This window comes from Ranitomeya imitator, chromosome 1, assembly GCF_032444005.1.
Source record: "Ranitomeya imitator isolate aRanImi1 chromosome 1, aRanImi1.pri, whole genome shotgun sequence".
NCBI classification, from domain to species: Eukaryota; Metazoa; Chordata; class Amphibia; order Anura; family Dendrobatidae; genus Ranitomeya; species Ranitomeya imitator.
This window is the reverse complement of record NC_091282.1, coordinates 598,424,808-598,444,862: the sequence shown is the minus strand read 5'-3', so window position 1 is coordinate 598,444,862 and position 20,055 is coordinate 598,424,808. Positions and strand designations below refer to the sequence as shown.

Sequence of the window (20,055 nt, the reverse complement as noted above, 5' to 3'; positions counted from 1 at the left end):
CTGTATGTTTGGGGTGTGGTGGGGCGGTTTCCTTGGGTGCACTGTATGTTTGGGGTGTGAGGCGCTGTATGTTTGGGGTATGGGGGGTGGTATCCCCGAGTTCGCAGTATTTTTGGGGTGTGGAGTGGGCGGTATCCTCAGGTGAGCTGTATATTTTGGGGTGTGGAAGGCGGTATCCTCGGATGCTCTGTATGTGTGGGGTGGACGGTATCCCCGGGTGCGCTGTATATTTGGGGTGTGGAAAGCAGTATCTTCAGGTGCACTGTATATTTGGGGTGATGGTATCCCCGGGTGCTCTGTAAATTTGGGGTGTGGTGGTGCGGTATCTTGTGGTGCGTTGTATGTTTGGGGTGTGGAGGAGCGGAATCTTTGGGTGCGCTGTGTGAGTGGGGGGCGGTATCCCCGGGTGCGCTGTATGTTTGGGGTGTGGGGGGGGGGGGCGGTTTCCCTGGGTGCGCTGTATGTTTGGGATGTGGGGGGGGCGGTTTCCCTGGGCCACCTTGGGTGCACTGTATGTTTGGGGTGTGGGGCGGGGTATCCTTTGGTGCGCTGTATCCTTTGGTGCGCTGTATGTTTTGGGTATGGGGGTGGTATCCCCGGGTGCACTGTATGTTTGGGGTGTGGGGTGGACGGTATCCCCGGGTGCGCTGTATATTTGGGGTGTGGAATGCAGTATCCTCAGGTGCGCTGTATATTTGGGGTGATGGTATCACAGGGTGCGCTGTATATTTGGGGGTGTTGGTGATGGTATCCGCGGGTGCTCTGTAAAGTTGGGGTGCGGGGGGGGGGGCGGTATCTTCTTCTGGTGCACTGTATGTTTAGGGTGTGGAGGAGCGAAATCCTTGGGTGCTCTGTATGTGTGGGTGGCGGTATCCCCGGGTGCGCTGTATGTTTGGGGTACTTGTAGCAGGTTCCTTGCAGTGGGGTTGTACTGTTCCTCTGTCTCTGGGTGTATTTTTAGCTGAGGGCTATTTTTAGAGATCACTTCCTAGAAGGGTCTTATGGACAGTGACAGGTGCGGGCCCCATTCATGCCACGGTGTGTATCATTTCTGAAATGTACTAATGTGCCCCCTTTGCCCCTGTAGAGTCAGCTTGGCACTATATTGCACCGTCAGCTCTCTGCCCTTGCACTGACACCTGTTCTCATTCTTTCAGATGTGCCTTTGTGCCCAGTACAGACAATTAGCCCCCGTGTGCTGTCCCTGGCCTGCCAGCCTCCGAGGGTCACTGTAGTGCAGGTGCCTGTTTGTGCCCGTTGTTGGCAGCTTCTGAACGCTGCTCTGTGTGGGTTCGGCAATAGGGGCTTCCCTGACTGTTATTTCCCAGAATCCCCTGATTGTGCAGATTCTGCTGTGGGGTCAGGAAGTAACACACTTCCTCTTTTTATGTGTTCTCGCTCACATTCACCAGCTGCATCTCATCCGGTGTCGCTGCCACCGCACCATCCCAAGCTCTGCCCGCAGTGTCCCTGACTATAACTTTACCAATCGGCACCATCCCCAGCTCTGCCAGACGTTTCACCAGCCCTGACCATAACTTTACCAGTCGGCACCACCCCGAGCGTCCCCGGCCCTGACCATAACTTTACCAGTCGGCACCATCCCCTGCTCTGCCCCCAGCGTTCTTGGCCCTGACCATATCTTTACCAGTCAGCACCATCCCTGGCCCTGACCATAACTTTACCAGTCGGCACCACCCCCAGCGTCCCCGGCCCTGACCATAACTTTACCAGTCGGCACCATCCCCTGCTCTGCCCCCAGCGTTCCTAGCCCTGACCATAACTTTACCAGTTGGAACCACCCCCAGCGTCCCCGGCCCTGACCAGAACTTTACCAGTTGGAACCATCCCCAGCTCTGCCCCCAGTGTCCCCGGCCCTGACCATAGCTTTATCAGTCGGCACCACCCCCAGCGTCCCCGGCCCTGACCATAACTTTACCAGTTGGAACCATCCCCAGCTCTGCCCCCAGCGTTCCCGGCCCTGACCATAACTTTACCAGTCAGCTCCATCCCCAGTGTTCCCGGCCCTGACCATAACTTTACCAGTCGGCACCAACCCCAGCTCTGCCCCCAGTGTCCAAGCCCTGACCATAACTTTACCAGTTGGAACCATCCCCAGCATCCCCGGCTCTGGCCATAACTTTACCGGTTGGCACCATCCCCAGCTCTGCCCGCAGTGTCCCTGGCCCTGACCATAACTTTACCAGTCGGCACCAACCCCAGCTCTGCCCACAGTGTCCCTGGCTCTGACCATAACTTTACCAGTTGGCACCATCCCCAGCGTCCCCGGCCCTGACCACATCATCTTCTGCTCACTGATCTGAGGCCAGAGGGACCTTCAGCAGCCGCCCTGCCACATTTCAGGGTGAGTTGCTGCTCCACTGGCTTGTGACTCGGATTGTCTGTATAGTTTAACTACTCCAGTTTCCACTAATAATTTGATGGGAGTTGTGTTCCGCCATGAATGAGTCTGTTGTGTCCCCCCAGCGCCCATGAGATGCAGCCATGATGGAGGAGCGGCCACCCAAGCTGGTGGATTACTTTGTGGTGGCAGGGTTGACGAGCACATCTCGCCCACTGGAGGAGGAGAATCGACAGAGACCAGCGCGGCCGGCAGAGCTAATCACTGATGTGGCCGTCATCATCCGCTCTCAGGCCGAGGAGGTGCCACATGGATTCACCTGCATCGAGAAGACCCCAGGGGGCCATACGGCTGATCTCAGCTCCAGCTTCATCAGCAACCAGCAGATGTACCTGTGCTACCGCCGCAGCCGGGATAAGACGCCCATCACAGAGCTGGGGTGAGGGTGCACCCCGAGGAGCGTGGACACCATGTCCCAGCAGGTAATAAACTGTGTGTCCTCTTCACAGCGTCCACTACGAAGGAAAAGAGATGCTGCGCCCCAGCTTCCAGGTCATCGACACCACCCCCTACAGTCACTCTGCCAATCTGAGCTCCGGGGCCCCCAGCCATCCAAAGACCTTCCTCACCTACAAGCGGGCACCCGAATCCCTGGGGCTGAACACGCTGGGCGTCATGGACATTTGCATCATCAATCCCAGCAAGGGGGACAGCACTCCGCATACATTCTGCAAGGTGGACCGGAACCTGAACACCAGCATGGTGAGTGCTGACCACCCTCCGCTGACCCCAGAATAGTGACTACAGCTCTGGAGGTGGCAAGAGGATAAGACACAATCTAACTGCAGAATAGTGACTGCAGCTCTGGGGGTGACTGGACAATAACAGCATAATAGTGACTGCAGCTCTTGAGGTGAGTGGAGGATAAGACACGATGTAACGGCAGAGTAGTGACTGCAGCTCTTGAGGTGACTGGAGGATAAGACACGATGTAACAGCAGAATAGTGACCGCAGCTCTGGAGGTGACTGGAGGATAGGTGCTCACAATCAGCCACACCCTGCTAGGAGCAGCACCTGTCTCGTGAGCTCCAGCACTTCCAGCAGGAGGCCCAGAGTCTGCCTCTCTTCTCCCCAGGGAGAGGCAGGCTTCCTGGGGGGCCGGCATGGCTTCCCAGGCTTCTGTTCCCCGGTCTGTGCCGGCGGGGGACAGAGAGCAGCAGCAGCAGCAACCGGCCCAAGAGGGACTGAGGAGGTCGGGACGGGTGAGAAGAACCATACCCACCTCCACCAACCCTGAGACGGCTCATCGTCCGCCCAGAGAGGGAGACAGGGGCACCCCAGGCCCCAGGAAGGAGAGCCCAGGAACATCCTGGGGGGAGACGAGCTCTGGCGAGTCCTCGAGTACCTTCTCCTCCCGAGTGGTCGCCATGCTACGTGAGTACGAGGACGCCGGCAAAGCACTGACCGGGCTGAAGGAGAAGCTGCGGGAGGCTCGGGTCCTGAACACCCAAGCCTCTAGCAAAGAGAAACCCGTGACCTCCCAGAGGCTCAGAGCCCTCAAAGATGAGATGGTCCGGTTAGTGCTCCTCCGGGAGGGGATTGAGAAAAGCGCAGGTCCCTTCCTGGAGAGGTTTAAGAACCAGCGGCGGTTCTCAGAAATGAAGGGGTTAAATACCTCAGGAGAGCCGCCAGCCGGCGTCCTAAGCGACGAGGAGGAGGACGACGACGTGGCTGTGACTGGAGTCCTACAAGCTGAAACCAGCCGGGAGAGTGAGTCGCAGAGCCGACAGCAGCGGAGTGGCCTCCCGGCACGGCAGAGGACTCCGACAGCACAGGCTGGAGTGTCAGCGGAGGAAGAGGAGGAGGGTGGTCTGCTAGAGGAGATCCGACAGCTGGAGTCTCCAGTGAACCTGGACCGCTTTTCCTTTGGTGAGGACGAGCCAGCAGAGGAATCCAAGAAGAGGAAGAAGACAAGGAAGGAGACCGCACGGGAGGTGGTGAGTTACAGATATGTACTGATGGATGATGTTACACCTACCGCCTCCTGTGTAAACCCCACCAAACCTAAAGGCACGGGCTCTGCAGTGGGTCCGGGGCATAGACAAGGTGGGGAGAGGAGGAGGACGTCCGGCGGTGCTGCCGTCTGTGCGGGGAACAGTGCAGGGAGCGAGGCTGTGGAGGTACTCACGGCGCCGGACATAGGGGACCCCGAGGAGTTTCCCTCCCTGCCCTCTGCAGCTAAGCCGGTTCTCACCGTGGCTGAGGGGGGCGAGGGGGATGTCCACGCTGTTGCGAAAGGGGGACGGTTTGGGCAGACTCCATCTCTGCTCACTACGGCTGAGCCGGCCGACGCCAGGACTGTGGGGGGCAGGTCCGAGAGACTTGGTGCGGCGAAAGGGGGGCGCACTGTTGTGACAGGGGCGCAGTGCACCTCAGTAGAGAAGAGGCATGCGGCTGCGACAGGGGAGCAGCGAGTCCAAAAAGGAAAAAAAAGCAGGAAAAATCATCTGCAGGGAACACTGGGCGCCCTGCAGTGACAGGAGGACAGAGTGCTCCAGCGCCCAAACGTGACACCAGGACCACGAAGTCTGTGGGTGTGGGGCAGGCGGCGCCCCCCAACAAGCAGCAGGCCCAGGATAATAAAATGCAAACTGCTGCAGTGGGGGGGGCAAGGAGCTCCAGAGACACAACACAGCACCAATCAAGGGAAACCGGGTGTGGTGCTGCACCCCTCCCCCGGTCCGGCAGGTGTGAGTGAAGAGAAGCCAGACACAAGTGAGGAAGGAATGGATGTTACTGTGGAAGGTGCAGAGAATACTGGGACAAATGGTGGTGAGAATACTGGTAATAAAGTGACGGGAAGTGGTGGCAATGGTAAGGGGAATGATGGGAGTAGTAGTGGAGTGAATGATGGGAGTAGTGGTGGAGTGAATGATGGGAGTAGTGGTGGAGTGAATGGTAGTGGTGTTGCAAATGATGGGAGTAGTGGTGGAGTGAATGGTGGGAGTAGTGGTGGAGTGAATGATGGGAGTAGTGGTGTTGCAAATGATGGGAGTAGTGGTGGAGTGAATGAGGAGAGCATTACTGGTGTTGGTGGAGGGGAAGCAGGTAGTGGTCCCGCTGCCCCCCCCAGCGGTGGCGGGGGCTTCAGCCCCAAGCTATTCAGGAGCTGTCACTGCTGGGGGTAGTAGTGCGCCCTTGTCTGGTGACCCTGAGGATGGTGACTTGCAGCAGCGCTTCCTGGACGCCCTGAGGAGAGGGGAGAGTTCCATCAATGTAGAGGGGAGGGAGGTTGATCTGTCTTTCTGGATAGAGAGACACGGTCTTTCCGCCTTCCGAGATAGAGGGGCAGAGACTGTCTGGTCTCTGCCGACACCGGGGCAGAGGAGTAACCGTAGGAACGTGGCCCGTCTCCAGTGGGTAAGCAAGGATGCCTGTCCTGATCGGTCAAGGGTTGCTGAGCTCCTGCTGGGGATGGGCTTCGCGGCATATGACATCTTTGCCTTGATCCATCCCTATGGGACCTCCTACTTCGATGTCAGCTTCGTGAGACCGGAGGGCCTTGAGCTTTTCTGGTCTCGCCATGAGCTGGCTCGGGGTTGCCCCGAATGGCGGGGTTTCCTCGCTGTAGCAATATCCCGCCAGAACTCGGTCAGGAAGGTGACCGTTTTGACCAGTAACGAGTCACTTTCCTGTGTCGACATCTCCACCTGGGTTGGACGATACGGCGACATCGTCGGTATTCCTGAGAAGACCCTCGATGAGCATGGTATCTGGTCAGGAGCCTGGACCTTCATGGTGAAATTGAAGGTTTCAGGAAACACTGTTACCCATATCCCTTCCTCAACATTTTTGGGGAGGGACAGGATCTTGATTTTCTACTGGGGGCAGCCTAAGGTCTGTCACAGGTGCGGCAGCCCCACACACTTCAGTGCGCAGTGTACCACCCAGAAATGCGCACTGTGTGGGGACCTCGGCCATCTTGCTGCTACCTGTGGCAGGATTAGGTGTAACTTGTGTGGTGACCTCGGTCACCCGTTCAGTCGCTGTCCGCGTTCCTTCGCCAATGCGGTCCTGAAAGCGGCGAGTGCGGGACAGGCGAAAGCCGGGACCAATCTCGGCGGTGAAGGGACCAGCAGAGGCGGAGGAGGCAGGGAACCGGTGAGGAGCAGGCTGCCGCCATCCAATATCAGGCGGCAGGAGCAGCGCCATGGGAACAGGGGGCAGGGAGTAATGACCCTAAACTCTGACCCGGGTGCTTCACTTGCAGCTGAGGATCCTAAAGACAGCGAATTGAGCGAGGAAGTCAAGAGACTTGAAAGGGAGGAGCAAAAGGACGCCATGTCTGCCCAGGAACCTTCATCCGGTGACAGTCTGGATGAGGGAGAGGGCGAGTGGTCACAGCAAAAGAAAAAGGGTAACAGGAAAACAACTAAGGATAAGAGGGGGTCCGGGCCTCGAGCCTCCTCCTTGGAGTGCGACCCCTCTGACTCCGTAGCCCTGATCCAGGTGCCATTGGAAGGTCCAGCCGCCCCCCCTCTGGTGGATCTCTCTAACCGGTTCCGGGCCCTCCAGGACTCCCCTCCAGAGGGGGGCGATGGGGACCCGGGGCCGGAGGTTGCGGACAAGGTTGTTGGGGCTCAGGAGGTCGCTGGGTCTTCTTCTCAGGGGGCAAACACAAAGCCTTCTGGGGGGGGACTACCTCAGGACTACCAGACGAGGGCCAGAGTGTATGTAAGGAGAGAATGGATGAGTCTGTTTGTCTTAAATGCACTAAAAACTCATCAATGTCAGAGGAAGAGGGTGAAACTGTTGGGGGTGGGAAGAAAAAGGCTGTCTAATTCAATCAATCATGATGGCGGCACCCACCCCGTTGACGCTGGCAACCATTAATGTTGCCAGCATAAAGTCAGAAGCGGCAAGGTACATGGCCTTTCATTTTCTCGGCCAACTTGATGCCGACATTTTGTTTTTGCAGGAGACCAGGTTGACCGACCTATCAACCATGCATAAGGCAAGGCGGGAGTGGAGGCACGGGCCCTCCTACTGGTCTCTTGCGGCCGAGCCGTATAGCGGGGTGGCGGTCCTTTTTAAGACCGCAGCGGTTGAATGCAGACGATTGATCGAGTTAGAAATGGGGAGATGCTTGATCCTAGATGTCTCCATGGGGGGACAGGAGCTTCGGCTCATTAACATCTACGGTCCCCAGTCCAAGTGGGACCGCAAGTGTCTCTTCATGAAGATCAAACCTTTCTTATTTTCGAGCCGGCAGGTGGTCTTTGGAGGGGATTTCAACAACGTCACGAGACCCTGTGATAGAGGAGGTTCCGGAGACCGGCTGGCTTACGATTGCGTCGCGCTAAATAGGATAGTAAGTGAGGCACGCCTGGTGGATGTCCACATCCGGCACAACACAGGCCACGCGGGGTTCACCTTTTTTAGAGGTAGTCAGTGCAGGTCTAGGATAGACAGGTTTTATTTGAAGGAGGAGGCCGTCTCCTCGCCGTTGTCGGTTGTGGAGGTGGAATTCTCCGATCACTGATTGTTTTCTCTGAGCATTACAGAGACCCCTCGGATGGGAAGAGGTTATTGGAAGCTGAATTCGTCACTCCTTGAGGAAGAAGCTGTAAGACGGTCCTTTGAGGAATTTCCTCAGAGCCAGGTACCGCTGCTGGGCCTAAGTAACACTAAGTCTGAGTGGTGGGAGATGTTCAAACATCGGGTGGTGAGATTCTTCCGGCAACTCTCGAACCTCAGAAGCCTGAACAGGGATCGCCTGTATCAGAGCCTGAGGAGGAAACTCGAGCATCTTGTCTCGACTGGGGGTAGCCGCGAGGCGATCTCCAGTGTGAAATCCTTGCTAAAGAGGTGTCAGTACGATAGGCACGCATCTTTGGTTTTTGAGAGGGACTACTGGAAGTACTACTCACCCGACCCTTACAGAAGCTGCAAGATGTCAGTGAATAGTAAGATAGTGACAGGGCTGATGGACAGTACGGGATCCCTGAGAAGGTCCAGATCCGGGATCTTGGAGGTCGTCAGTTCATACTACTCGCACCTCTTGGGAAGGAAGGAACTGGATCGTGACAGGATGTCGGCTTTCCTGGCTGAAGCTGTTCCAGAGCCAGGGGCTGACCTCTCGCTGGGCGGTTTGACAGAAGCGATCAAGGAAGAGGAAGTGAGACTGGCGATCGATGGGCTCCGGCCCAAAAAATCGCCAGGTCCGGATGGCTTAACATCCGAGTTCTTTAAGACCTTTAGGGACTCCTTGGTCCCCCTCTTGACTCAGGTGTTTAATGAGTGTCTCTCCTCGGGCACTCTGCCGAGATCATTAAGGAGGTCGGCTTTGATCATTTTGTCAAAGGGTAAGGATCCGTCACGCATTGAGAATTGGCGTCCCATATCACTTCTCAATGTGGACAGGAAGGTTTTGGCTAAGATACTCTTCAACAGGCTGGTGAAGTTTGCACCGCGGCTCCTTTCGGAGGTCCAGCACTGTTGCGTTCCTGGCCGTAGCACTTTCAGTGCTGTTCTAGGTGTCCGAGAGGCCGTGGAGCGGGGCAGGGCAGGCCTTTGGAAGGGGTTCTTGCTGACCCTGGATCAGGCAAAAGCCTTTGATCGGGTCAACCACGAGTACCTCTGGTCCACTCTTTTGAGGTATGATCTGCCTGGAGGGTTTGTGGACTGGCTTAAGACCTTATATGCAGGGGCTGAGACTTTCCCTCTGGTAAACGGGTGGATTGGACAACCTTTTGGGGTGGGATCTGGTGTCCGCCAGGGCTGCCCTCTTAGCCCTTTGCTTTACGCGTTTGCGATCGATCCCTTCCTCAGAAGGGTTGATTGTGGACCGTTGGCGGGGGTGAGGATGGGCGGGTTGGCGCCAGAGGCAATCCTGAGGGTAGTGGCCTACGCCGACGACGTTACCGTCTTTGTTTCTTCGCAAGAGGAGGCGATGGTGGTGATGTCAGAAGTGGAGAGCTACTCGGAGGCATCCGGGTCCAAGGTCAACCAGGACAAGTGTGAGAGTCTCTGGCTGGGAGGCGGGGATCCCACGTTTGATCTTCCGGACACCCTCCCCGAACCCCAAGAACATGCCAAAGTCCTAGGCATCGAATTTGGCCAGGGTGATTACCCCACGAAAAACTGGGAAGGCAGAATCAAAGGTGTCGCCCAAAGAGTGGACCAATGGAAGGGTTGGTCTTTGACCCTGAGGGAAAGGGTTGACCTGTGCAAAGCTTTCCTGCTCCCCTTGCTAATCTACCTGGGCAGCATCTGTGTCTTGCCGGAGCCTCTCTGGACACGGGTCTACAGTCTGTTCTTCCATATATTATGGGTGAATAGACTAAACCTAGTCAAACGGGAGGTCACTTATCGCACGAGGAGACTAGGGGGGTTGAATATGGTGAACCCCGTGGTGTTTCTAGTGAACACCTTTTTGAAAGTTAACGTGGCAAACCTCTGGAAAGAGAGGGCTCCTCCATGGGTATTCTCCTGCAAAGGATGGTTTCAGCCTTTCTTCCAGGAATGGGAGACAGGGAGAAGATTGAAGGATCTTCGCACACCCCATGGGCATCTCCCGGCTTATGTTACCCCGGTTCTGAAAATGATGCGCCGGTGGGGTCTGGGAATGTGGGAAGTGAGGTCCCTCCCGAGGAAACTCCTCGACATGCGGGTCTTGCTTTCGCATTTTCAGAGACCATTGGTCCTCAAGGACTGCCCGAGTCGGGATCTAGAGGTTGGGTTGAGTTAGTTAAATTCTAGCAGGATCCCCAAGAAGTATTGGGACTTGACTTGGCGCTGCTTCCAAGGTAAGTTGTATGTGAGGGACAATTTGAAGCACAGGAGCTCCGCGGACAGGAATTGTCCCCGTGAGGCTTGCGCTACCATGCTGGAAAGCATGGAGCGCTTCCTGCTTCATTGTCCCTTTAATACAGAGGTGTACAACAGGGTGGGCGCTTCCATTGGTTGGCTGCGGCTGGCCACTCTGTCCTATGCCGAGTGGGCCTATGGAGCGTTCAGAGACCTCGGGAGAAGGGACCGAGCCACTTTATTCTTAGTCAGCGCAGTGGTCAGGTATTTCACGTGGAACGCACGAGTTTTAGTTTCGACGCAGAGTAAAATCCTCCATGTAGATGAAGTTTGTAGCAGCATCCTAGGTGCCCTGGTGAAGGTGCGTTCTCTGGAGTGCGAAAGACTGGGTGCCCGGAGGGCAGCCCATCTCTGGAGGGGTTTCTCCTTCAGGGTGCCTTAGTCCGTTAGCGCTCCTATATCCTGGTGGTGGGCTGATGTCTTTACACCCTAGATTTTTGTTTTGTATTTCTGTTCCCTGAATAGAAGGTTTGCAGGCATCGAACTTGAGCCTCGGGTGGTGAGAATGTAGGTTGTGTTGTGTGATGTTGGTTTATGTATATATTGTATATAGTGTATTGTATTGTGTGTATAATAGAGAGTCTTAGTTAGGTTGGGTGGGGGGATTGGGGGGTTCAACGGCGGTGATAAGAGACTGATCTGGCCTGGCCCAGGCCCCGCCTGGGGAAAAACTTTGGGGCCTGATCCTAGCTCGGATGATTCCTGAACTTTATGGCCAGAGCTGGATCAGGGGTGGCGGGATAGTTAGAGTAGGTGTGTGTATATATATTTAAAAAAAAATAAAAAAATTAAAAAAAAAAACAAAAAACAAAAACAAATGTTATGTTGTACACTGTGTTGTTTAGTTTGTTGTAGGGTGAATGTGGTGGTGTAAGGGGGGCTGTAAGGGTAAGGCAGTGGGACCAGCAGGGTTTTGTTGTGTTTGCGGTGTTGTATAGTGTTTGGTTTAGTGTAATGTGTTTATAGTGTATATATTGTATATAATATTGTATATAGGACGGTGTGAATGTAGTTGGTGTTGTGTATAGTAGTATGAATGAAGCTGGGCCGGGGGTCTTACATGATTTTATACTATTTATTATTTATAATTTTTTACAGGTATTCACGTAAGTTATGAGTATTTTGTTTGTTGTCTTTTAGTTTTGTTTTTTTTATGTTATTGGAATTTTTCTTTCACGTCCTTGATTTGTAGGTCATGAACTTTCTCCATTTTTGTTCCATTTCCGGTTTATTACTTTGTGGCTTTTGTCGTTTGTTGTCGTCTGATTGGAGCTTTGTTCTTATGTTCTGTTCTGTTGTGTTTTATTTTGTAATGTATCACAGTTATTGTCATGTAAAGTATTTCATTTTATTTAATAAAAGACCTGGAGGATAAAACAGCAGAATAATGACTGCAGCTATGGAGGTGACTGGAGGATAAGACACGTTGTGACTGCAGAATAGTGACTGCAGCTCTGGAGGTGACTGTTAATCACTTCTGCCGTTTGTTCGGGCCAGCTCTGTTGGTCTATCTGTGGTGCGGGCTGGTTGTCAGGGTGGCCCTTTCTCTCACATCTGCCTTCTCTCTCTCCCTCAGTTGGGGCTGTTTCTGTAGCTCTCTGTGGTGCGGGCTGGTTGTCAGGGTGGCCCTTTTTCTCACATCTGCCATTCTCTCTCCCTCAGTTGAGGCTGCCTCTGTCGCTCTCTGTGGTGCGGGCTGGTTGTCAGGATGGCCCTTTTTCTCACATCTGCCATTCTCTCTCCCTCAGTTGAGGCCGCCTCTTTCGCTCTCTGTGGTGCGGGCTGGTTGTCAGGATGGCCCTTTTTCTCACATCTGCCATTCTCTCTCCCTCAGTTGAGGCCGCCTCTGTCGCTGTCTGTGGTGCGGGCTGGTTGTCAGGGTGGCCTCTTTTTCTCACAGCTGCCATTCTCTCTCCCTCAGTTGAGGCCGGCTCTGTCGCTCTCTGTGGTGTGGGCTGGTTGTCAGGGCGGCCTCTTTTTCTCACATCTGCCATTCTCTCTCCCTCAGTTGAGGCCGGCTCTGACGCTCTCTGTGGTGTGGGCTGGTTGTCAGGGCGGCCCCTTTTTCTCACAGCTGCCATTCTCTCTCCCTCAGTTGAGGCCGGCTCTGTCGCTCTCTGTGGTGCGGGCTGGTTGTCAGGGCGGCCCCTTTTTCTCACATCTGCCATTCTCCCTCAGTTGAGGCTGGCTCTCTCGCTCTCTGTGGTGCGGGCTGGTTGTCAGGGCGGCCCTTTTTCTGACATCTGCCGTTCTCCCTCAGTCGGGGCCGGCTCTATTGCTCTCTATGTTGTCTGCCTGGTTGTCAGGGCGGCCCCTTTTTCTGACATCTGCTGTTCCCTCTCCTTCAGTTTGGGCCGGCTCTGTTTCTCTGCTACAAAAAGGCGACGGCCAAGGTGCACAGCCTGGTGTATGAAGCAGGTCAGTCCACATCTAGCGCCTCCGGTAATGGAGGGTCAATAAATTGGGTGTAACCCTGTGTTGTCTCCAGGGGTGATTAGCCGGTTTCCGGAAACGGACAGTGAAATGTTCTCTTTTCCGGAGTTGGTCCCAATCTTCTGTCTTCCGATGGGAGCCACCATCGAGAGCTGGTCGCTGAGCACCAAGTACCACCTGCCTGTCTTCTCCACCTTTGTGCTGACTGGAGCGTCTGGAGACAAGGTGAGCGCTGGTGTGGCCTGGTATGAATGTCGCTTGCCAGATCAGCTGATCATCTGCTTCCTGCAGGTTTATGGGGCTGCGATCCAGTTTTATGAGCCGTACCCCCGGGAGGAGCTTTCTGAAAAGCAGTGCCAGCGCCTCGGCCTCCTCAGTGTGGTGGACAAGCGTCCGGTGAGCAGCAAGTCCGTCCAGACCAAGAAGAGCATCTGCGTCCTGTCCCGCTGGCCGATGTTCGACGTGTTCCAGAAGTTCCTGACTTTCATCTATCGTTACTCCATCTCGGGACCCCATGTGCTTCCCATAGAGAAGTGAGTAAGACAATAAACATGGAAGAATGCAGCATGAGAAGCACCAGGTGGTTTGATTGAGATGTTTCAATGGAAGTTGGGGGGATTAGCCTCTCACCTGGAAGGGTTGTGCACCCCTGCATAACACCGGTATCGGACGTCTCCGTGCACTCCTGCGCTGTTGCTCTGGGACCGGTCATGTGCTGGGCTTCATGGTCTGATCACGTGGGTCCAGGTGGAAGGTAGCAGTCCGCTGCCAAAATGCGTACTGGTTCAATAAAAGGTTTGCTTACCACTAATACATTGCAGTGTGCTCTATAGCCATAACGCTCCTTAACCCCTTAGTGACGGAGCCAAATTTTTGAAATCTGACCAGTGTCACTTTATGTGGTAATAACTCTGCAACGCTTCAACAAATCCCAGTGATTTTGAGATTGTTTTTTCGTGACACATTATACTTTCTGATAATGGTAAATTTAGGTCAATATGTTTTGTGTTTATTTATAAAAAATATCAGAAATTTGAGAAAATGTTAAAAAAATAACAATTTTCCAACTTTGAATGATTATCCCTTTAGTCCAGATGGCCATACTACAGCAAACCATTAATAAATAACATTTCCCACATGTCGGCTTTACATCAGCACCATGTGTAAAATGTTATTTTATTTTGTTAGCATTTTAGGAGGCTTAAAAATGTAGCTGCAATTTTTCATTTTTTCAAGGAAATGTACAACATTTATTTTTTTAGGGACTTATCCATGTTTGAAGTGACTTTAGGGGTCTCATATATTGGGAAACCCCCAAACGTGATACCATTTTAACCCCTTTGCCCCCAAGGGTGGTTTGCACGTTATGGACCGGGCCAATTTTTACAATTCTGACCACTGTCCCTTTATGAGGTCATAACTCTGGAACGCTTCAACGGATCCCGGTGATTCTGACATTGTTTTCTCGTGACATATTGTACTTCATGATAGTGGTAAAATTTCTTTGATATTACCTGCGTTTATTTGTGAAAATTTTCCAACTTTGAATTTTTATGCAATTAAATCACAGAGATATGTCACACAAAATACTTAATAAGTAACATTTCCCACATGTCTACTTTACATCAGCACAATTTTGGAACCAAAATTTTTTTTTTGTTAGGGAGTTATAAGGGTTAAAAGTTGACCAGCAATTTCTCATTTTTACAACACCATTTTATTTTAGGGACCACATCTCATTTGAAGTCATTTTGAGGGGTCTATATGAAAGAAAATACCCAAGTGTGACACCATTCTAAAAACTGCACCCCTCAAGGTTCTCAAAACCACATTCAAGAAGTTTATTAACCCTTCAGGTGTTTCACAGGAATTTCTGGAATGTTTAAATAAAAATTAACATTTAACGTTTTTTCACAAAAAATTTACTTCAGCTCCAATTTGTTTTATTTTACCAAGGGTTACAGGAGAAAATGGACCCCAAACCTTGTTGTACAATTTGTCCTGAGTACGCCGATACCCCATAAGTGGAGGTAAACCACTGTTTGGGCGCATGACAGAGCTTGGAAGCGAAGGAGCGCCATTTGACTTTTTAATGCAAAATTGACTGGAATTGAGATGGGACGCCATGTTGCTTTTGGAGAGCCACTGATGTGCCTAAACATTGAAACCCCCCACATGTGACACCATTTTGGAAAGTAGACCCCCTAAGGAACTTATCTAGATGTGTGGTGAGCACTTTGACCCACCAAGTGCTTCACAGAAGTTTATAATGCAGAACCGTAAAAATAATCATTTTTTTCACAAAAATTATATTTTCGCCCCCAATTTTTTATTTTCCCAGTGGTAAGAGAAGAAATTGGAACCAAAAAGTTGTTGTACAATTTGTCCTGAGTACGCTGATACCCCATATGTGGGGGTAAACCACTGTTTGGGCGCATGGGAGAGCTCGGAAGGGAAGGAGCGCCGTTTGACTTTTCAATGCAAAATTCACAGGAATTGAGATGAGACGCCATGTTGCGTTTGAAGAGCCACTGATGTGCCTAAACATTGAAACCCCCCACAAGTGACACCATTTTGGAAAGTAGACCCCCTAAGGAACTTATCTAGATGTGTGGTGAGCACTTTGACCAACCAAGAGCTTCACAGAAGTTTATAATGCAGAGCCGTAAAAATAAAACAAAAATTTTTTCCCACAAAAATTATTTTTTAGTCCCCAGTTTTGTATTTTCCCGAGGGTAACAGGAGAAATTGGACCCCAAAAGTTGTTGTGCAATTTGTCCTGAGTGCGCTGATGCCCCATATGTGGGGGGGAACCACCGTTTGGGCGCATGGGAGGGCTCGGAAGGGAAGGAGCGCCATTTGGAATGCAGACTTAGATGGAATGGTCTGCAGGCGTCACATTGCGTTTGCAGAGCCCCTAATGTACCTAAACAGTAGAAACCCCCCATAAGTGACACCATGTTGGAAAGTAGACCCCCTAAGGAACTTATCTAGATGTGTGCCATTTGACTTTTCAACGCAGAATTGGCTGGAATTGAGATCGGACGCCATGTCGCGTTTGGAGAGCCCCTGATGTGTCTAAACAGTGGAAACCCCCCAATTATAACTGAAACCCTAATCCAAACACACCCCTAACCCTAATTCCAATGGTAACCCTAACCACACCTCTAACCCAGACACACCCCTAACCCTAATCCCAACCCTATTCCCAACCGCAAATGTAATCCAAACCCTAACCCTAACTTTAGCCCCAACCCTAACTGTAGCCTTAACCCTAACTGTAGCCTTAACCCTAACTGTAGCCTTAACCCTAACTGTAGCCTTAACCCTAACTGTAGCCTTAACCCTAACTGTAGCCTTAACCCTAACTGTAGCCTTAACCCTAACTGTAGCCTTAACCCTAACTGTAGCCTTAACCCTAACTGTAGCCTTAACCCTAACTGTAGCCTTAACCCTAACTGTAGCCTTAACCCTAACTGTAGCCTTAACCCTAACTGTAGCCTTAACCCTAACTGTAGCCTTAACCCTAACTGTAGCCTTAACCCTAACTGTAGCCTTAACCCTAACTGTAGCCTTAACCCTAACTGTAGCCTTAACCCTAACCCTAGCCCTAACCCTAATGGGAAAATGGAAATAAATACATTTTTTTAATTTGTTAATTTTTTTCCCTAACTAAGGGGGTGATGAAGGGGGGTTTGATTTACTTCTATAGCGGGTTTTTTAGCGGATTTTTATGATTGGCAGCCGTCACACACTGAAAGACGCTTTTTATTGCAAAAAATATTTTTTTGCGTTACCACATTTTGAGAGCTATAATTTTTCCATATTTGAGTCCACAGAATCATGTGAGGTCTTGTTTTTTGCGGGACGAGTTGACGTTTTTATTGGTAACATTTTCGGGCACGTGACATTTTTTGATCGCTTTTTATTCCGATTTTTGTGAGGCAGAATTACCAAAAACCAGCTATTCATGAATTTCTTTTGGGGGAGGCGTTTATACCGTTCCGCGTTTGGTAAAATGGATAAAGCAGTTTTATTCTTCGGGTCAGTACGATTACAGCGATACCTCATTTATATCATTTTTTTATGTTTTGGCGCTTTTATACGATAAAAACTATTTTATAGAAAAAATAATTATTTTTGCATCGCTTTATTCTGAGGACTATAACTTTTTTTATTTTTTTGCTGATGTTGCTGGATGGCGGCTCGTTTTTTGCAGGACAAGATGACGCTTTCAGCGGTACCATGGTTATTTATATCTGTCTTTTTGATCGCGTGTTATTCCACTTTTTGTTCGGCGGTATGATAATAAAGCGTTGTTTTTTGTCTCGTTTTTTTTTTTCTTACGGTGTTTACTGAAGGAGTTAACTAGTGGGACAGTTTTATAGGTCGGGTCGTTACGGACGCGGCGATACTAAATATGTGTACTTTTATTGTTTTGTTTTTTTTATTTAGATAAAGAAATGTATTTATGGGAATAAAAATTTTTTTTTTTCATTATTTAGGATTTTTTTTTTTAAATTTTTTTTTACACACTTGTAAAAAATTTTTTTCACTTTTTTACTTTGTCCTAGGGGGGGACAATACAGATCGGTGATCTGCCAGTTTGCACAGCACTCTGACAGATCACCGATCTGTCTCAGAGCGCTGCAGCGTTACCAAGTGCCTGCTCTGAGCAGGCACTTGGTAAGCCACCTCCCTCCCTGCAGGACCCGGATCCGCGGCCATCTTGGATCCGGGACTTGCTGCAGGGAGGAAGGTAGGAGACCCCCGGAGCAACGCGATCACATCGTGTTGCTGCGGGGGTCTCAGGGAAGCCCGCAGGGAGCCCCCTCCCTGCGCGATGCTTCCCTGCACCGCCGGCACATCGCGATCATGTTTGATCGCGGTGTGCCGGGGGTTAATGTGCCGGGGGCGGTCCGTGACCGATCCTGGCACATAGTGCCGGATGTCCGCTGCGATAAGCAGCTGACACCCGGCCGCGATCGGCCGCGCTCCCCCCGTGAGCGAGGCCGATCGCCTAGGAAGTACTATTCCGTCCTTGGGAAGTAGGGCCCACCCCACATGGACGGAATAGTACGTCTAATGGCAGAAAGGGGTTAAAGACAATACCCCCAGACATATTGAAAACTGCAGTCAGGTAGTTTAACTCTTCAGGTGCTTTACAGGAATTAATGCAAAGTGGCATGATAGGAATGAAAATGTGTATTTTTACCACCTAAATGTCTCTAACTTCTGAATAGATTACTATAGCTGTCAGACTCTAAGGCCGCTATTTGGTCATGAATTGCCATGGCAAACATCAGGACCACAAAATCAAGATCTGAGGGCACCATTTTGGTTAAATAGGAAGCCCCCACACTCTGTTAACCATTTATAATGATGTAGTCACTATTGATTACAGCATCTAAGGGGTTAAACAGAGTTGGACGGTGCAAACACTGATCGTGGCTGATGCAGAAAGTTGTCAGCTATAGTGTACAGCTAACAGCTGCTGGATTGTCGCCTGTATGGGGAGGCTATTCTCTTATATCTCAGGTCCGTTAAAAGACGTATTGGCTGTCATTAAGGGGTTAAATTGACCACATTATTTCCAAAAAATAGAAGTGAGTGGTATCCAGCATGGCTGCCAGGTCTTCTTAGGGGGCGGTTCACTGACTTCCATAGCTACGGCCCCGCATATCCGGCTGGGGGGGCTGTAGCTTTTTCATGGACTCACTTTTTTCTTTTCACAGACACATATCCAATTTCATGTTCAATGTCCCTTTCCCGTCCCCGCAGAGACCTCGCATCCTAATCCAGGTGGGTATTTGAGCAAGGGTGTATGGTTCCTCTCCCTGCCCAACTTCACCCTCCATCTCTCTCTCTCTCCAGATGTCTCCGTATGATAACGTTCTGCTCTGCCAGCCGGTGTCCTCGCCCCTGCCCCTCAGGTAAGATGAGGTGCACTCGACAGTGCAAAGCCCCCAGCACAGAGGGCAGTATGCTCATCCAGTGTATGGGGTTCATTAACGTGCCCCTGTTATCAGGATTGTGCACAGTAACTACAGTGTTAGGTCGGCACTGTTAAGGTACCTTCACACTCAACGACGCTGCAGCGATACCGACAACGATGTCGATCGCTGCAGCGTTGCTGTTTGGTCGCTGGAGAGCTGTCACACAGACAGCTCTCCAGCGACCAACGATCCCGAGGTCCCCGGTAACCAGGGTAAACATCGGGTTACTAAGCGCAGGGCCGCGCTTAGTAACCCGATGTTTACCCTGGTTACCAGCGTAAAAGTAAAAAAACAAACACTACATACTTACCTACCGCTGTCTGTCCCCGGCGCTCTGCTTCTCTGCACTCCTCCTGCACTGGCTGTGAGCACAGCTGACCGACGCTCACAGCCAGTGCAGGAGGAGTGCAGAGAAGCAGAGCGCCGGGGACAGACAGCGGTAGGTAAGTATGTAGTGTTTGTTTTTTTACTTTTACGCTGGTAACCAGGGTAAACATCGGGTTACTAAGCGCGGCCCTGCGCTTAGTAACCCGATGTTTACCCTGGTTACCAGTGAAGACATCGCTGGATCGGTGTCACACACGCCGATCCAGCGATGTCTGCAGGGAGTCCAGCGACGAAATAAAGTTCTAGACTTTCCTCAGCGACCAACGATCTCCCAGCAGGGGCCTGATTGTTGGTTGCTGTCACACATAACGATTTCCTTAACGATATCATTGCTACGTCACAAAAAGCAACGATATCGTTAACGATATCGTTATGTGTGAAGGTACCTTTATACTGATTACACTAGTGATGAAATCCGTCTTGTGGTTGTTGAGTAATCTGTATTTTCAGTTTTTAGTTAATGATAAGCTCGTGCCCCAGGGCAGCCTTTGGGGGATCTTCATGTGGTGCTCTGATTAGGTATTCACCAGTATGGCATCTGACAGGTCACTGATCCCTCACTGACGTGCCCTCTAGTATACATAATGAATATTATGTATATTTAAAAAAAAAAAAAAAATCAGCATCAGAAGGCAAGAGCTGTCGACTATGCAGCATGATCACATGTGTAATGTGCCATTTTGCCACAGATTTTTTTTTGTATGAATATATTTATAGCATCAAATAAAATAATTAAATGCACATTACACATGTGATGATGCTGCAGCACTGCCGCCACCTGCTGAAGGTGATTTTTTTTTAATATATATATTTATATATATTATAAAAAAAAAAATCACCTCCAGCAGGTGGCGGCAGTGCTGCAGCATGATCGCATGTATAATGTGTACATTCAATTATTGTATTTGATATACATTTATAAAAAAAAAAAATATATTGGTAAGATGGCACTTCCGGTGCCTACACAGTAGCATATATCTGCGATCCGATGGATGCTACTGTGCAGG

General features: G+C 51.0%; 1 protein-coding gene across 3 annotated transcripts in view; it reads left to right on the top strand.

Moving 5' to 3' along the window:
* Window positions 1-20,055, top strand: part of DENND4B (DENN domain containing 4B) — an 83,373-nt gene that overhangs the window by 3,696 nt on the left and 59,622 nt on the right. For 2 of the 3 annotated variants that reach the window (XM_069768172.1, XM_069768165.1), the window contains exons 2-8: window positions 2,488-2,801; window positions 2,872-3,124; window positions 12,581-12,650; window positions 12,721-12,890; window positions 12,957-13,198; window positions 18,401-18,467; window positions 18,540-18,598. In XM_069768172.1, coding sequence (XP_069624273.1) covers window positions 2,506-2,801; window positions 2,872-3,124; window positions 12,581-12,650; window positions 12,721-12,890; window positions 12,957-13,198; window positions 18,401-18,467; window positions 18,540-18,598 — 1,157 coding nt within the window. In that variant the 5' untranslated portion in view covers window positions 2,488-2,505. The remainder of the gene's footprint in view (window positions 1-2,487; window positions 2,802-2,871; window positions 3,125-12,580; window positions 12,651-12,720; window positions 12,891-12,956; window positions 13,199-18,400; window positions 18,468-18,539; window positions 18,599-20,055) is intronic. The other variant, XM_069768176.1, reaches the window with a different exon arrangement.